The following is a 17,500-nucleotide window of genomic DNA, read 5'->3' on the forward strand; positions in this document are numbered from 1 at the left end:
TTTGCATTTTATTGCATGACCTAAGTATTTGATCACCTACCAACCAGTAAGAATTCCGGCTCTCACAGACCTGTTAGTTTTTCTTTAAGAAGCCCTCCTGTTCTCCACTCATTACCTGTATTAACTGCACCTGTTTGAACTCGTTACCTGCTTAAAAAGACACCTGTCCACACACTCAATCAAACAGATTCCAACCTCTCCACAATGGCCAAGACCAGAGAGCTGTGTAAGGACATCAGGGATAAAATTGTAGACCTGCACAAGGCTGGGATGGCTACAGGACAATAGGCAAGCAGCTTGGTGAGAAGGAAACAACTGTTGCGCAATTATTAGAAAATGGAAGAAGTTCAAGATGACGGTCAATCACCTCGGTCTGGGCTCCATGCAAGATTCACCTCGTGGGGCATCAATGATCATGAGGAAGGTGAGATCACCCCAGAACTACACAGCAGGACCTGGTCAATGACCTGAAGAGAGCTGGACCACAGTCTCAAAGAAAACCATTAGTAACACACTACGCCGTCATGGATTAAAATCCTGCAGCGCACGCAAGTCCCCCTGCTTAAGCCAGTGCATGTCCAGGCCTGTCTGAAGTTTGCCAATGACCATCTGGATGATCCAGAGGAGGAATGGGAGAAGGTCATGTGGTCTGATGAGACAAAAATAGAGCTTTTTGGTCTAACTCCAATCGCCGTGTTTGGAGGAAGAAGAAGTATGAGTACAACCCCAAGAACACCATCCCAACCGTGAAGCATGGAGGTGGAAACATCATTCTTTGGGGATGCTTTTCTGCAAAGGGGACAGGACGACTGCACCGTATTGAGGAGGATGGATGGGGCCATGTATCGCGAGATCTTGGCCAACACCTCCTTCCCTCAGTAAGAGCATTGAAGATGGGTCGTGGCTGGGTCTTCCAGCATGACAACGACACGAAGCACACAGCCAGGGCAACTAAGGAGTGGCTCCGTAAGAAGCATCTCAAGGTCCTGGAGTGCCTAGCCAGTCTCCAGACCTGAAACCAATAGAAAATCTTTGGAGGAGCTGAAACTCGAGAGAGAGGGATAGAGGGAGGAATAGAAGGAGAGGGAGGGTGAGAGAGAGGAATAGAAGGAGAGGGAGGGTGAGGGAGGGTGAGAGAGCAATAGAGGGAGGAATAGAAGTAGGGTAAGAGAGTGCGAGGTAGAGGGAATGAGGGTTAGATAGAGATAGAGGGAGGATGAGAGAGAGAGGGGGAATGAGGGTTATATTTTGGTTGTTTAAAATATATTTCAAAGCGGTTTAGATGGTACAATGATTCTCTACACTATYCATTGCTTGTTTTGTCACATAAACTGAAATTAGGCGAACCATGAAATGGCGGAGTGGTTTTTGCATAGTGCATCTGAAAAGCATGTTGTATTTTGTGTTCAAAATACATGTATAGAATCTGTTTAATAGATACTGTATTCTCTGTCTCCCTCTCTCACCTCTCCCTCGCCTCTCTCACCTCTCTCTATCCCTCTCCCTCCCCCATTGCTCTCTCTCCCCCATCACTCTCTCTCACTCCCCCACTCTGCCCCCTCTAGGAGAGTTGATGTATAAGGCCCAGTCTCCAGATGAGGGTGCGTTGGTGACAGCAGCCAGGAACTTTGGTTTTGTGTTCCGGTCTAGAACCCCTGGTACTGTCACTGTGACAGAGCTGGGCCGACCCGTCACCTACACACTGCTGGCCATCCTCGACTTCAACAACATCCGCAAGAGGATGTCCGTTATAGGTATACGCATYRATGCATACGCACTCACACAAGCACGCACACACCTTGACATACAGTAGACACACACATGATCACCAAACACACCTTGACATACAGTAGACACACACACGCTCACCAAACACACCTTGACNCTCACCAAACACACCTTGACATACAGTAGACACACACACACACGCTCACCAAACACACCTTGACGTAGTGCACTTCAGCAACTTAGGCAAGAGCAAAATAAAAAAATAACGGGAAAATATTTTTGTATAAAACATACTGTACAACAATATAAATCTATGACATTAAAATGCCTATTTACTCTGTTTCATCTGACTGTGCAATCCACTGTCTCATCAGCCCAGCCAGGCAATTTATAAACTTGATCTCCACTATAAAAAGCATCTAGACATTATCTCACATTTCTTTTAGTCTAACATTTAGTTAGTGTGTCTGCAGTGCGTAACCCAAAAGAGAGAGATATTTCACTCTAATGGCTGTGGCTCCCCAGGAGCTGAAGTAGATATAGAGCATAGAGCAGGTAAGAATAGAGCATAGAGCAGAGTATGAATAGAGTCAGGTAGAATAGAGCATAGAGCAGAGTAGAATAGAGCAGAGTAGAATAGAGCATAGAGTAGAAAGAGCAGAGTAGTAATAGAGCATAGAGCAGAGTAGAATAGAGCAGAGTAGAATAGAGAATAGAGTAGATAGAGCAGAGTAGGAGATGGGAGCATAGAGCAGAGTAGAAATAGAAGCAGAGTAAGAATTGAGAATAGAGTATGAATAGAGCAGAGTAGAATAGAGCCGAGTAGAATAGAGAAGAGTAGATAGAGCAGAGTAGAAATAGGAGAAGAGTAGAATAGAGCAGAGTGAATATGAGAAGAGTAGAATAGAGAAAGAGTAGAATAGAGCTAAGAGCAGAGTAGAATAGAGGCAGAGTAGAATGGAGAATAGAGTAGAATAGAGCAGAGTAGAATGAGCCGAGTAGAATAGAGAAGAGTAGAATAGAGCAGAGTAGAGCAAAGTAGAATAGAGAAGAGTAAGATATAGAACAGTGCAGGAGGAGATAGAAGAATAGAGAGAATAGAGCATAAGAGCAAGGTGAGAGATAGAGCAGAGTAGAGATGGAGAAATAGAGTAGAATAGAGCAGAGTAGAATAGAGCCCGAGTAAAAATGAGAGCCGAGGTAAAATAGAGCAGAGCTAGAATAGAGTAGAATAGAGCAGAGGAGAAAATAATAACTTTATTGCCAGTTATCACATACTTGATTGAAATTTATATTTTGTGGTCCAATGATGTTACAGAGAGACACCACCCACCACAGCACACACACACACAACACACACACACACACACAGCACACACACACACCAACACACACACACACACACACACACACCACACACACACCACACACACACAGTGTGATACCATCATGTCCTGTTCTATGGTGTTCATTATATGTCAGCCCAGTCTGTCTCTCTACCAGTCTGTAGCTCTGTCTGCTTGGCGGTTGTCTCTCTGACACTCCTCCCACTGCTTTCTCTGACAGGTCTCTGTAGGCCACAGGGCAGGGTCCGCAGGCCGTCCCCAGCATACTCTCTAGACACACAAGTCAATTGGAAGAATTGATAACAATCAATCATCTCCTGTAGGCCAGAGTAGTGTGCAGGAAAAACATTTAGCCACCAGAGGAGTGGGCTGTTCTTGTATAAAAGAGAGCTGTGATAGGCTGAATAGGAAACTCTGATTATTATTGGGTGTGTATATGACTCGGCACGTGTGTGTGTCTGCTGTTTGTGTGTGTGTCTCTCTGTGTGTGTGTGTGTCTGTGTGTGTGTCTAGTTTGTGTGGGTGTTGTGTTTTGTAACTCACATTAAGGTGATCTGTTTGTGATATTCATCAGGTGATGGTTGGAGGGGTGGAGCCTCCTCAACACAGCAGGTGTATCAGCTCCTTTACAGTATAGACGGATCCTCCCCGTCGGGGTTACGCACTGCAGACAGAGACATACTTTAATATGATCTGGGTTACGCAACTGCAGACAGAGACATACTTTAATATTGATCTGGGGTTACGCACTGCAGACAGAGAACATACTTTAATATGTATCTGGGTTACGCACTGCAGACAGAGACATACTTTATAATATGAATCTGGGTTAACACACTGCAGACAGAGACAATACTTTAAATAATGATCTGGGTTACGCACTGCAGACAGAGATATACTTTATATGATCTGGGTTTAACGCACTGCAGACAGAGACATCTTTAATATGATCCGGGTTTACACACTGCAGACAGAGACATTACTTTAATATGATCTGGGTATACACACTGCAAGACAGAGACATACTTTAATATGGATCTGGGTTACGCACTGCAGACACGAGACATACTTTAAATATGACCTGGGTTATACGCACTGCAGACGAGAACAATCTTGTAATATCGATGCAGGGTTTACACTGACAGACAGAGACATACTTTAATATGATCTGGTTACACTGCAGACAGAGACATACTTTAATATGATCTACGCAGACAGTATTTAGCTGACACGTCAGTACAGAGACATACTTTTAATTACTGATCTGGGTTACGACACTGCAATAGAAGAGCCATTACGTTTTAATATGATCTGGATTACGCACTGCAGACTGAGACATACTTTAATATGGATCTGGGTTACCGCATGATCTGCAGTGAAGGGACATACTTTAGATAATGATCTGGGATTACGACTGCAGACAGAGACATAGCTTTAATATGATGGGTTATCGGCACTGCCAGACAGCACTAGCCCACTCTTAAATGATCTGGTTACGCATCGTGCCAGACCACGTAGACATAACGTTTTAATATGATCGGAGGCTACGCTACTTGAAGAGAGCAGATACTGTTATATATGCATCTCGGGTTACGCACTGCAGAGAGAGACATACTTTTAATATAGATCTGGATTACAGTACTGCAGAGATAGAGAGATACTTTAATATGATCTGGGTATTCGCACTGCACGACAGAGGCATAACTTGTCAATATGATCCGGGTAACGGCACTGCAAGATGAGAGAGTACATTTAAATATGATCTGGGTAACGCACTGCAAAGACAGAGAGATACTTTAATATGATCTGGGGAACGGCACTTGCAGACAGAGAGTAATTACTTTTAATATGATCTGGGTTTACGCACTGCAGTAGAGAGACATACTTTAATATGATCCGGGTAACGCTACTGCAGATGTAGAGAGATACTTTAATATTATCTGGGTTACGCACTGCAGACAGAGACTAACTTTAATATGATCGGGTAAGCACTGAGAAGAGAATACTTTATATATGATCTGGGTTACGCACTGCAGAGAGAGACATACTTTAACTATGATCTGGGTTACGCACTTGAGACAAGAGAGAATACTTTAATATGATCGCGGGTTACGGCACTGCAGACAGAAGACCAATACTTTATATGATCTGGGTTACGCACTGCAAGACAGAGACATACTTTAATATGATCTGGGTAACGCACTGCAGAGAGAGATAGATTACTTTGAATATGATCTGGGTTACGCACTGCAGAGAGAGAACGAACTTTAATATGATCTGGGTTACGCACTGCTCAGATCAGACGAGTACTTAGATATTGATCAGACTGGTTACGCCACGTGCTAGAGAAACAGAGAAGATACTTTAATATGAATCTGGGTTACGCACTGCAGACAGAGAAATACTTTAATATGATCCTGGGTTACGCACCTGCAGACAGAGTGAGATACTTTAATATGATCCGGGTATTTACGGGCATCTCTGCAGACAGAGAAGATAACTTTTTATATATCGATCTGGGTTACGCACTGCAGACACAGAGACATACTTTTAATATGATCTGGGTTACTGCACGCAAGAGAGAAGATACTTTAATATGATCTGGTTTACGCCACTGCAAGACAGAGAGATACTTTAAATATGATCGCGGTTTTAACGCACTGCAGACAGAGAATACTTAATATATCTGGGTTACGCACTGGCAGACAGAAAATACTTTAATATGATCCGGGTTACGCACTGCAGACAGACGAGATACTTTAATATGATCTGGGTTACGCACTGCAGAGAGAGACATACTTTAATATGATCTGGGTTACGCACTTGCTGACACACCTAACTAAGATTGTTAGACTAGAAAGAAAGTTGAGATGAGTCTAGATGCTTTTTATAGTGGAGCATCAAGTTTTATAAATTGCCTAAGGCTGGGATGATGAGACAGTGGATTGCAACAGTCAGATGAAACAGAGTAAATAGGCATTTTAAATGTCATAGATTTATATTGTTTGTACAAGTATGTTTATACAAAATAAATTTTTCCCGTTATTTTTTTTATTTTGCTCTTGCTAAGTTGCTTGAAGTGCACTACGTAATGGTGTGTGGTTTGGTGAGCGTGTGTGTGTGTGTACTTAGTCAGGTTGTTTGGTAGCGTGTGTGTCATATTGAGTGTGTTTTGGTGAGCGTTGGTGTGTGTGGTCTTACTGTAATGTCAAGGTGTGTTTGGTGAGCGTCGTTGTGTTGTCCCTACTGTATTCAAGGTGTGTTTGGGCTGAGGCGTCGTTGTGTGATTACTGTATGTCAAGGTGTGTTTTTGGTGAGCGTGTTGTGTGTTACTGTATGTCAACGATGGTGTTTGGTGGAGCGTGTTTGTGCTGTGCTATTGTTGGACGTGTGTTATGTTCAAGGTGTGTTTGGTGATCATGTGTGTGTCTACTGTAATGTCAAGGTAGTGTGCGTGCTTGTGTGAGTGGGTATGCATATTATGCCGTATACCTAATAACGGAGCATCCTCTTGCGGATGTTGTTGCAAGTCGAGGGTCTGGCCAGCAGTGGTGTTAGGTGACGGGTCGGCCCAGCTCTTCACAGTGACACGTACGCAGGGGTCTAGACCGCAACCAAAACCAAGTGTCTGGCTGCTGTCACCCTAACGCACCCTCATCTGGAGACTGGCTTATACATCAACTCTCCTAGAGGGGGCAGAGTGGGGGAGTGTGTAGAGAGAGAGACGCAAATGGGAAGGGAGAGGAGAGAGAGAGAAGAGAGGAGAGACGAGAGAGAGAGAGAGAGAGATGAAGAGAGAGAGAGAGAGAAGGAGAGAGAGAAGAGAGGAGAGAAAGAGAGGTGAGAGAGTGGAGACAGAGAATACAGTATCTATTATAAACACATTCTATAAGTTGGGAGAACAAAGTTATTCTTGATACATCTGCCGATTTTTGCAGGTTTTCCTACTTACAAAGCATGTAGAGGTCTGTAATTTTTATCATCAGGTACACTTCAACTATGAGAGCGGAATCTAAAACAAAAATCCAGAAAATCACATTACCGTATGATTTTTAAGTAATTAATTTTGCATTTTATTTGCAATGACATACAGTGGGGCAAAAAAGTAATCTTAGTCAGCCACCAATTTGTTGCAAGTTGCTCCCACTAAAAAGATGAATGAAAGGCCTGTGAATTTTCATCATAGGTACATATCAACGTATGAAGACATAATGAGAAAAAAAATCCCAGAAAATCACAATTGGTAGGATTTTTTATGAATTTAATTTTGCAAATATGGTGGAAATAAGTATTTCGTCATAAAAAGTTTTATCTCAATACTTTTGTTATATACCTTTTTTTTTTGCATGACAAAGAGGTTCAACGTTTTTCTGTAAGTCTTCACAAAGGTTTTCACACCTGCTGGTATTATTGGCCCATTCCTGCATGCAGCTCTCCTTAGAGCAGTGATGTTTTGGGGGCTGTTGCTGAAACTTTCAACACCCTGCCCTCCAAAGATTTTCTATGGGTTGAGATTGGAGACTGGCCCTAGGCCACTCCAGGATCCTTGAAATGCTTCTTAAGCGAAGCCACTCCTTCCGTTGCCCGGGCGGTGTGTTTGGGATCATTGTCATGCTGAAAGACCCAGCCGTTTCATCTTCAGTTGCCCTGCTGATGGAGGAGGTTTTCACGTCAAAATCTCAAACGATACATGGCCCATTTCATTCTTTCTTTTACACGGATCAGTCGTTTCCTGGTCCCTTTGGCAGAAAAACAGCCCAAAGCATGTGTTTCCACCCCCATCTTTCACAGTAAGTTATGGTGTTCTTTATGGATGCAACTCAGCAAGTTCTTTGTCCTCTCTAAACACGACGAGTTGAGTTTTTACCAAAAAAAGTTATATTTTTGGGTTTCAATCTGACCATATGACCACTCTCTCCAATCTTCTTCTGGATCATCCAAAATGCTCTCTAGCAAACTTCCAACGGGCCTGGACATGTACTGGCTTAGCAGGGGGACATGTCTGGCACTGCAGGATTTGAGTCCCCCTGCGGCGTAGTGTGTTACTAGATGGTAGGCTTTGGTTACTTTGGTCCCCACTCTCTGCAGGTCATTCACTAGGTCCCCCCGTGTGTTTTTGATTTTGCTCACCGTTCTTGTGAATCATTTTGCCAGGGGTGAGTCTTGCTGGAGCCCCAGTTCGAGGGAGATTATCAGTGGTCTTGTATGTCTTCCATTTCTAATAATTGCTTCCCACAGTTGATTTCTCAAACCAAAGCTTGCTTACTATTGCAGATTCAGTCTTCCCAGCCTGGTGCAGGTCTACGATTTTGTTTTTCTTGGGTGTCCTTTGACGCCTTTTTGGTCTTGGCCATAGTGAGTTTTGGAGTGTGACTGTTTTGAGGGTTGTTGGACAAGGTGTTTTTAATACTGATAACAAAGTTCTAAAAACAGGTGGCCATTAATACAGGTAACGAGTGGAGGACGAGGAGCCTCTTAAAAGAAGAAGTTACAGGTCTTGTGAGAGCAGAAAATCTTGCCTTGTTTTGTAGGTGACCAAATTACTTATTTTCCACATAATTTGCAAATAAATTCAATAAAAAATCCTACAATGTGTTTTCTGGAAATTTTTTTCCTCATTTGTCTGTCATAGTTTGAAGTGTACCTTAATGATGAAAAATTACAGGCCTGCTCTCAATCTTTTGAAAGTGGGGAAACTTGCACAATGGTGGCTGACTAAATACTTTTTTGCCCCACTGTTAAAAAAGATTTGATACAATCAGAAAGCAGAACTTAATATTTGGGTACAGAAACCTTTGTTTGCAATTACAGAGTCATTACGTTTCCTGTAGTTCTTGATAGGTTTGCACACACTGCAGCAGGGATTTTGGGCCCACTCCTCCCTAACAGATCCTTCTCCAGATCCTTCAGGTTTTTCGCGCTCGCGCGCAAATACGGAGTTTCAGCTCCTCCAGATTTTCTATTGGGTTCAGGTCTGGAGACTGGCTAGGCCCACTCCAGGACCTTGAGATGCTTCTTACGGAGCCACTCCTTTAGCTTTGCCCTGGCTGTGTGCTTCGTGTCCGTTTGTCATGCTGGAAGACCCCCAGGCCACGAAAACCCCCATTCTTCAATGCCTCTTACTGAGGGAAGGAGGTTGTTGGCCAAAAGATCTCGCGATACAGCCCCATCCATCCTCCCGCTCAATACGGTGCAGTCGTCCTGTCCCCTTTTGCAGAAAAGCTCCCCAAAGAATGATGTTTTCCACCTCCATGCTTTCACGGTTGGGGATGGTGGTTCTTGGGTTTGTACTCCAATACTTCTCTTCCTCCAAACACGGCGAGTGGAGTTAACCAAAAAAGCTCTATTTTTGGTTCATCTGAACCTCAATGACCTTCTCCCTTCTCCTGCTGGATCATACCAGATGGTCATTGGCAACTTCATGTATCAGGCCTGGACATGCACGTGGCTTAAGGCAGGGGGACCCTTAGCGTGGCGCTGCCAGGATTTTAATCCAATGACGGCGTAGTGTGTACTAATGGTTTTCTTTGAGATGGTGGTCCCAAGCTCCTCTCAGGTCATTGAACAGGTCCTGATGTGTAGTTTCGGGGTGGATCTCACCTCCTCATGATATTGAATCCCGCAACGAGGTGAAATCTTGCATGGAGCCCCAGACCGAGGGTGATTGACCGTCCATGCTTGAACTTCTTCCATTTTCTTCTAATAACGCGTACATTGTTTCCCTTCTCACCAAGCTGCTTTGCCTATTGTCCTGTAGCCCCATCCCAGCCTTGTGCAGTCTACAATTTATCCCTGATGTCCTTACAACAGCTCTCTGGTCTTGGCCATTGGTGGAGAGGTTGAATCTGTTTGATGAGTGTGTGGAACAGGTGTCTTTTATACAGGTAACGAAGTTCTCAAAACAGGTGCAGTTAATACAGGTAATGAGTGGAGAACAGGAAGGGCTTCTAAAGGAAAACTAACAGGTCTGTGAGAGCCGGAATTCTTACTGGGTTGGTAGGTGATCAAAATACTAGGGTCATGCAATAAAATGCAAATTAATTATTTAAAATCATACAATGTGATTTTCTGGATTTTTTAGATTCCGTCTCTCACAGTTGAAGTGTACCTATGGATAAAAATTACAGACCTCTACATGCTTGTAAGTAGGAAAACAACGCCTGCAAAATCGGCAGTGAATCAAATACTTGTTTCTCCCCACTGTACATGTAAGGTGAACACAAATACAACATGCTTTTAAGATGTACTATGCAGAACCGACTCCACCATTTCAATGGTTTCACCTAATTGTCAGTTTGTGACAAAACAAGCAATGCATAGTGTAGAGAATCATTGTAACCATCTAAAAACGCTTTGGAAAGTATTTAACAACCAAGAAATATACTAACTGAACAAAATATAAACACAACATGTAAAGTGTTGGTCCCATGTTTGATGACCTGAAATAAAGTCCCAGAAATGTTCCATACTCATAAAAAGCTTATTCTCTCAAATGTTGTGCATCAATTTGTTTAATTCCTGTTAGTATAAATTTCCTCCTTCGGGGCCAAGATAATCCTCCACCTGACAGGTGTCACATATCAAGAAGCTGATTAAACAGGTGATCAATTAGATTCTTGGCGAAGGAGAATTTATCACTAAACAGGAATGTAACAAAATTGATGCACAACATTTGAGAGATAAGCCTTTTATGAGTATGGAACATTTCTGGGCTTTTGATTTCAGGTCATCAAACATGGACAACACTTTATCATTTTGTGTTAAGCGTGTATATTTTGGTTGTTTAAAATACATTTCAGCGGTTTAGATGGTACAAATGATTCTCTAACTATGCATTGCTTGTTTTGTCCAACAAACTAAATTAGGATACCATAAATGGTGGAGTGGTTTTTGCATGTAAACATCCTTAAAAGCAATGTTGTATTTCTGTGTTCACCTACATGTACAGTGGGGAGAAACAAGTATTTGATAACACTGGCCGATTTTGCAGGTTTTTCCTATCTTACAAGCATGTAGAGGTCTTGTATTTTTATCATAGGTAAACTTCAACCTGTGAGACAGGAATCTAAAAAATCCAGAAAATCACCATTGTATGAATTTTTAAATAATTAATTTGCATTTTATTGCATGACCTAAGTATGATCACCTACCAACCAGTTAAGAATTCCCGGCTCTCACAGCCTGTTAGTTTTTCTTTAAAGAAGCCCTTCCTGTTTCTCGCACTCATTACCTGTATTAACGTGCCACCTGTTTGAACTGCTTACCTTATAAAAAGAACCTGTCCCCCACACTCAATCAATACAGATTCCAACCTCTCCACAATGGCCAAGACCAGAGAGCTGTGTAAGGACATCAGGGATAAAATTTGTATGACCTGCCACAAGGCTGGGGATGGGCTACAGGACAATATGCCAAGCAGCTTGGTGAGAAGGAAAACCAACTGTTTGGCGCATAATTTATTAGAAAATGGAAGAAGTTCATAGATTGACGGTCAAGTCACCCCTCGGATCCTGGAGGCTCCAATGCAAGATTTCAACTTCGTGGGGCAATCAAATGATATGAGGAAGGTGAGGGATCACCCGCAGAACTACACAGCAGGACCTGGTCAATGACCGAAGAGAGCTGGGACCACAGTCTCAAAGAAAAACCATTAGTAACAACACTATGCCGTGTCATGGGATAAAATCCTGCAGCCGCCACAGCAAGGTCCCCTGCTTAAGCCATTAGTGCATGTCCAGGCTGTCTGAAGTTTACCATGACCATCTTGGATGATACAGAGGAGGAAATGGGTGAAGGTCCTGTGGTCTATGAGGACGAAAAAATAGAGGCTGTTTTCGGTCTAACTCCATCGACGTGTTGGGGAAGAAGAAGTATGAAGTACAACCCCATAGAACACTCAATCCCAGACCGTGAAGCATGGAGGTGGAAAATCATTCTTTGGGGGGATGCTTCTGCAAAGGGACAGGACGACTGCACCGTAATTAGAGGGAGGATGGATGGGGCCAATGTAATCGGCGAGAATCTTGGCAACAACCTTCCTTCCTCAGTAAGAGCATTGTTAAGATGGGGTCGTGGCGGGTCTTCCAGCATGAAACAACGACAGAACCACACAGCCAGGGCAACTAAGGAGTGGCTCCGTAAGAAGCACATCTCAAGGTCCTGGAGTGGCCTAGCAGTCTCCAGACCTGAACCCAAATAGAAAATCTTTGGAGGGAAGGCTGAAACTCCGTATTGCCCAGCGACAGTCCCCGAACCTGAAGGATCTGGAAAGATCTGTAGGGAGGAGTGGGCCAAAAATCCTGCTGGAGTGTGTCAAACCCTAGTCAAGAACTACAGGAAACGTATGATTCTGTAATTGCAAACAACAGGTTTCTGTAACGCAAAATATTAAGTTCTGACTTTTCTGAATTGTATCAGAAGTACTACAGTGGGGCAAAAAAAGTATTTAAGTTCAGCCACCAAATTGTGCAAGTTCTCCCACTTCAAAGATGAGAGGAGGCCTGTAATTTTCATCATTAAGGTTACACTTCAACTTTGACAGAACAAAATGAGGAAAAAATTCCAAGAAAAAAATCAACATTGTAGGATTTTTTTATGAATGTTAAATTTTGCAAATTATGGTGGAAAATAAGTATTTGGTCACCTACAAACAAGCAAAGTATTTTCTGTCTCTCACAGACCTGTAACTTCTTTCTTTAAGAAGGCTCTCTGTCCTCCACTCGTTACCTGTATTAATGGCACCTGTTTGAAAACTTGTTATCAATATAAAAGACACCTGTCCACAACCTCAAACGTCCACACTCCAAACTCCACTATGGCGCAAGACCAAAGAGCTGTCAAAAGGACACCAGAAAACAAAATCCGTGAGACCTGCACCAGGTGGAAGACTGAATCTGAATAGGTAAGCAAGCTTGGTTTGAAGAAACAAACTGTGGGAGAGAGTTATTAGGAAATGGAAGACATACATAGACCACTTGGATATATCTCCCTCGAACTGGGCTCCACGCAAGATTCTCACCCCGTGGGGTCAAAATGATCACAAGAACGGTGAGGCAAAAATCCCAGAACCAGCAAGACGGGTGGGGAGAAAAAAGAAAAAAAAAAAAACCCTAAGTGAATCACCTGCAGAGAGCTGGAGAAAGTAACGAAAGCCTACACAGTAAACACTACGCCGCCAAAAGGGACTCATAATCATGCATGCCAGACATGTCCCCGCTGCTTAAGCCAGTAACATGTCCAGGCCCGTCTGAGTTTGCTATGAGAAGCATTTGGATGATCCAGAAGAAGATTGGGAGAATTCATATGGTCAGATGAAACGCAGAAATATAAACTTTTTGGTATAAAACTCAACCTCGTCGTGTTTTAGAGGACAAAGAATGCCTGAGTTGCATCCAAAGAAACACCATACCTAACTGTTGAGCATGGGGGGTGGAAACTCATGCTTTGGGGCTGTTTTTCTGCAAAAGGGACGCAGGAAGCGACTGATCCGTGTAAAGAAAAGAATGTAACTGGGGCCATGTAATCGTGAGATTTGAGTGAAAACCTCCTTCCATCAGCAAGGGCATTGAAGATGAAACGTGGCTGGGTCTTTCAGCATGACAATGCGATCCCAAACACACCGCCCGGGGCAACGAAGGAGTGGCTTCGTAAAGAAGCATTTCAAAAGGTCCTGGAGTGGCCAGCCAGTCTCCAGATCTCAAACCCCAGTAGAAAATCTTTGGAGGGAGTTGAAAGTTTCCCAGCCAACAGCCCAAAACAATCACTGCTCTAGAGGAGATCTGCATGCAGGAATGGGCCAAAATACCAAGCCAAGTGTGTGAAAACCTGTGAGACTTAAGAAAACGTTTGACCTCTGTCATTGCCAAAAAAAGGTATTAACAAAGTATTGAGATAAACTTTTTTTATTGACGAAATACTTATTTTCCACCATAAATTTGCAAAATAAATTCATAAAAAATCCTAAATGTGATTTTCTGGATTTTTTCTAATTATGTCTGTCATAGTTGATATGTACCTATGATGAAAATTACAGGCCTTTTCTCATCTTTTTTAGTGGAGAACTTGCACACAATTGGGTGGCTGCTAAATACTTTTTGCCCACTGTAGTCCATGCAATAAAATGCAAATAATTTACTTAAAAATCATACAATGTGATTTTCTGGATTTTTTGTTTTTTTAGATTCCGTCTCTCATAGTTGAGTGTACCCTAGAATAAAAATTACCAGACCTCTACATGCTTTGTAAGTAGGAAAACGCTGCAAAATCGGCAGTGTATCAAATACTTGTTCTCCCCACTGTATAGAATGTGTTTTAAATAGATACTGTATTCTCTGTCTCCCTCTCTCACCGTCTTTCTCTCTCTTCTCTCTCTCTTCTCTCTCTTCTCTCTCTCTCTCTCTCTCTCTCTCTTCTCTCCTCTCTCTTCTCTCTCTCTCTCTCTCCCTCCCCATTGATCTCTCTCTCTCTCACTCCCCATCTGCCCTCCTTAGGAAAGTTGATGTATAAGGCCCAGTCTCCAGATGAGGGTGCGTTGGTGACAGCAGCCAGGAACTTTGGTTTTGTGTTCGCGGTCTAGAACCCCTGTACTGGTCCACTGTGACAGAGCTGGCCGACCCCGTCACCTACACATGCTGGCCATCTCGACTTCAACAACATCCGCAAGGGAGTCCGTTATAGGTATACGCTATATGCAATACGCACTAACAAGCAACGCACACACCTTGACATACAGTTTAGACCACACATGATCACCAAACACACCTTGACATACAGTAGACACACACACGCTCATCAAACACACCTTGACTACAGTAGAACACACACAACGCTCACCAAAACACACCTTGACATAAGTATACACACACACGCTCACCAAACACAACCTTGACATACAGTAGACACACACACGCTCACCAACATAACACCTGACATACATAGACACACACACGCTCACCAAAAACACACCTTGACATACAGTAGACACACACACGCTCACCAAAATAACCACACCTTGAACATACAGTAGACACACACACACACCTCACCAAACACACTTGACGTAGTGCACTTTCAGCAAACTTAGGCAAGAGCAAATAAAAAAATAACGGGAAATTAATTTTTGTATAAAACATACTGTACAACCAATATAAAACTCTATGAACATTGAAAATCCTATTAGCTCTGTTTCATCTGACTGTGGCCAATCCACTGTCTATCGCCAGCCAGGCAATTATAAACTTGATCTCCACTATAAAAAGCAATCTAGACATTATCTCACAATTTTTAGTCTAACATTTAGTTAAGTGTGTCTGCAGTGCGTAACCCAGATCATAATTAAAAGTATCTCTCTCTCTGCAGTGCGTAACCCAGATCATATTAAAGTATCTCTCTGTCTGCAGTGCGTAACCCGGATCATATTAAAAGTATCTCTCTGTCTGCAGTGCGTACCAGATCATATTAAAGTATCTCTCTGTCTGCAGTGCGTACCGGATCCATATTAAAGTAAGTCTTTCTTCCTGTCTGCAAGTGCGTACCAGAACATATTAAAGTATGTCTGTTCTGCAGTGCGTAACCCAGATTCCAATATTAAAGTATGTCTCTGTCTGGCAGTTTGCGTAACCCAGATCAATATAAAGTATCCTCTGTCTGCAGGCGTAACCCGGATCAATATTAAAAGTATCTCTCTGTCTGCGCAGTGCGTAACCCAGATCAATATTAAAGTATGTCTCTGTCTGCAGTGCGTAACCCAGAATCATATTAAAAGTATCCTCTCTGTCTGCAAGTGCGTAACCCGGATCATATTAAAGTTATCTTCTGTCTGCAGTGCGTAAACCCAGATCATATTAAAGTATGTCTGCTCTCTGCAGTGCGTAACCCAGATCATATTAAAGTATATCTCATCTCTCGTGCGTTACCCAGATCATATTAAGTATGTCTTGTCTGCAGTGCGTAACGCCAGATCAAATATTAAAAGTATCTCTCTGTCTGCAGTGCGTAACCCGGATCTATTTAAAGTATCTCTCTGTCTGCAGTGCGTAAACCCAGATCATATTAAAGTATGTCTCTCTCTGCAGTGCGTAACCCAGATCTATTAAAGTATCTCTCTCTCTGCAGTTGCGTTACCCGGATCATATTAAAAGTATTCTTCTCTGCAGTTGCGTAAACCCAGAATCATTATTAAAGTATCTCTCTCTCTGCCAGTGCGTTTACCCGGATCATATTAAAGTATGTCTCTCTCTGCAGTGGCGTAACCCAGATCATAATTAAAGTATCTCTCTGTGCTGCAGTGGCGTTACCCAGATTCAATATTAAAAAGTATCTCTCTGTCTGCAGTGCAGTTACCCAGATCATATTAAAAGTATTCTCTTCTGCAGTGCGTTACCCGGATCAATAATTAAAGTATGTCTTCTGTCTGCAGTGCGTAACCCAGATCATATTAAAGTATCTCTCTCTTCTGGCAGTAACGTAACCCAACATATTAAAGTATGTCTCTCTCTGCAGTGCGTACCCAGATCATATTAAAGTATCTCTCTCCTCTGCAGTGGCGTTACCCGATCATATTAAAGTATGTATTGTCTGCAGTGCGTAACCAGATCATATTAAAGTATGTCTCTGTCTGCAGTGGCGTAACCCAGATCATATTAAAGTATGATCTCTGTCTGCAGTGCGTAACCAGATCATGATTAAAGTATGTCTCCTCTCTGCAGTGTTCGTAACCCAGATCTATTAAAAGTATGTCTCTGTCTGAGTGCGTAACCCAGATCATATTAAAGTATGTCTCTCTCTGCAGTGCGTAACCCAGATCATATTAAAAAGTATGTCTCTGTCTGCAGGCGTAACCCAGATCAATTAAAGTATTGTCTTGTCTGCATGCATAACCCGGATCATATTAAGTATGTCTCTGTCTGCAGTGTGTAACCCAGAATCATAATTAAAGTATGTCTCTGTCTGGCAGTGCATAACCCCGGATCATATTAAAGTATGTCTCTGTCTGCAGTGGCGTAACCCAGGTCCATATTAAGTATGTCTCTGGGTCTGGCAGTGCGTAACCAGATCATATTAAAGTATGTCTTGTCTGCAGTGTGTAACCCAGATCATATTAAAGTATGTCTCTGTTGCAGTGGTGTAACCCAGATCATATTAAAGTATGTCCTCTGTCTGCAGTGCGTAACCCAGATCTATTAAAGTATATCTCTGTCCTGCAGTGCGAAACCCAGATCAATATTAAAGTATGGTCTCTGTCTGGCAGTTGGTGTACCAGATCATATTAAAAGTATGTCTCTGGTCCTGCAGTGCGTAACCCAGATCTATTAAAGTATGTCTCTGTCTGCAGTGCGTAACCCAGATCATATTAAACGTATGTCTCTGTCTGCAGTGCGTAACCCAGATCATATAAAGTATGTCTCCGTCTGCAGTGCGTAACCCCC

The 17,500-nt window shown here is 42.7% G+C and overlaps 1 protein-coding gene across 1 annotated transcript in view; it reads left to right on the plus strand.

Moving 5' to 3' along the window:
* Nucleotides 1-17,500, plus strand: part of LOC112076774 (phospholipid-transporting ATPase ID-like) — a gene marked incomplete at its 5' end in the record, with an annotated part of 41,487 nt that overhangs the window by 19,703 nt on the left and 4,284 nt on the right. The window contains 1 exon segment of the mRNA XM_070441453.1: nt 1,566-1,754. Coding sequence (XP_070297554.1) covers nt 1,566-1,754 — 189 coding nt within the window.

The sequence above is a fragment of the Salvelinus sp. IW2-2015 genome, unplaced genomic scaffold, assembly GCF_002910315.2.
Source record: "Salvelinus sp. IW2-2015 unplaced genomic scaffold, ASM291031v2 Un_scaffold4020, whole genome shotgun sequence".
In the NCBI taxonomy this organism is placed as follows: domain Eukaryota; kingdom Metazoa; phylum Chordata; class Actinopteri; order Salmoniformes; family Salmonidae; genus Salvelinus; species Salvelinus sp. IW2-2015.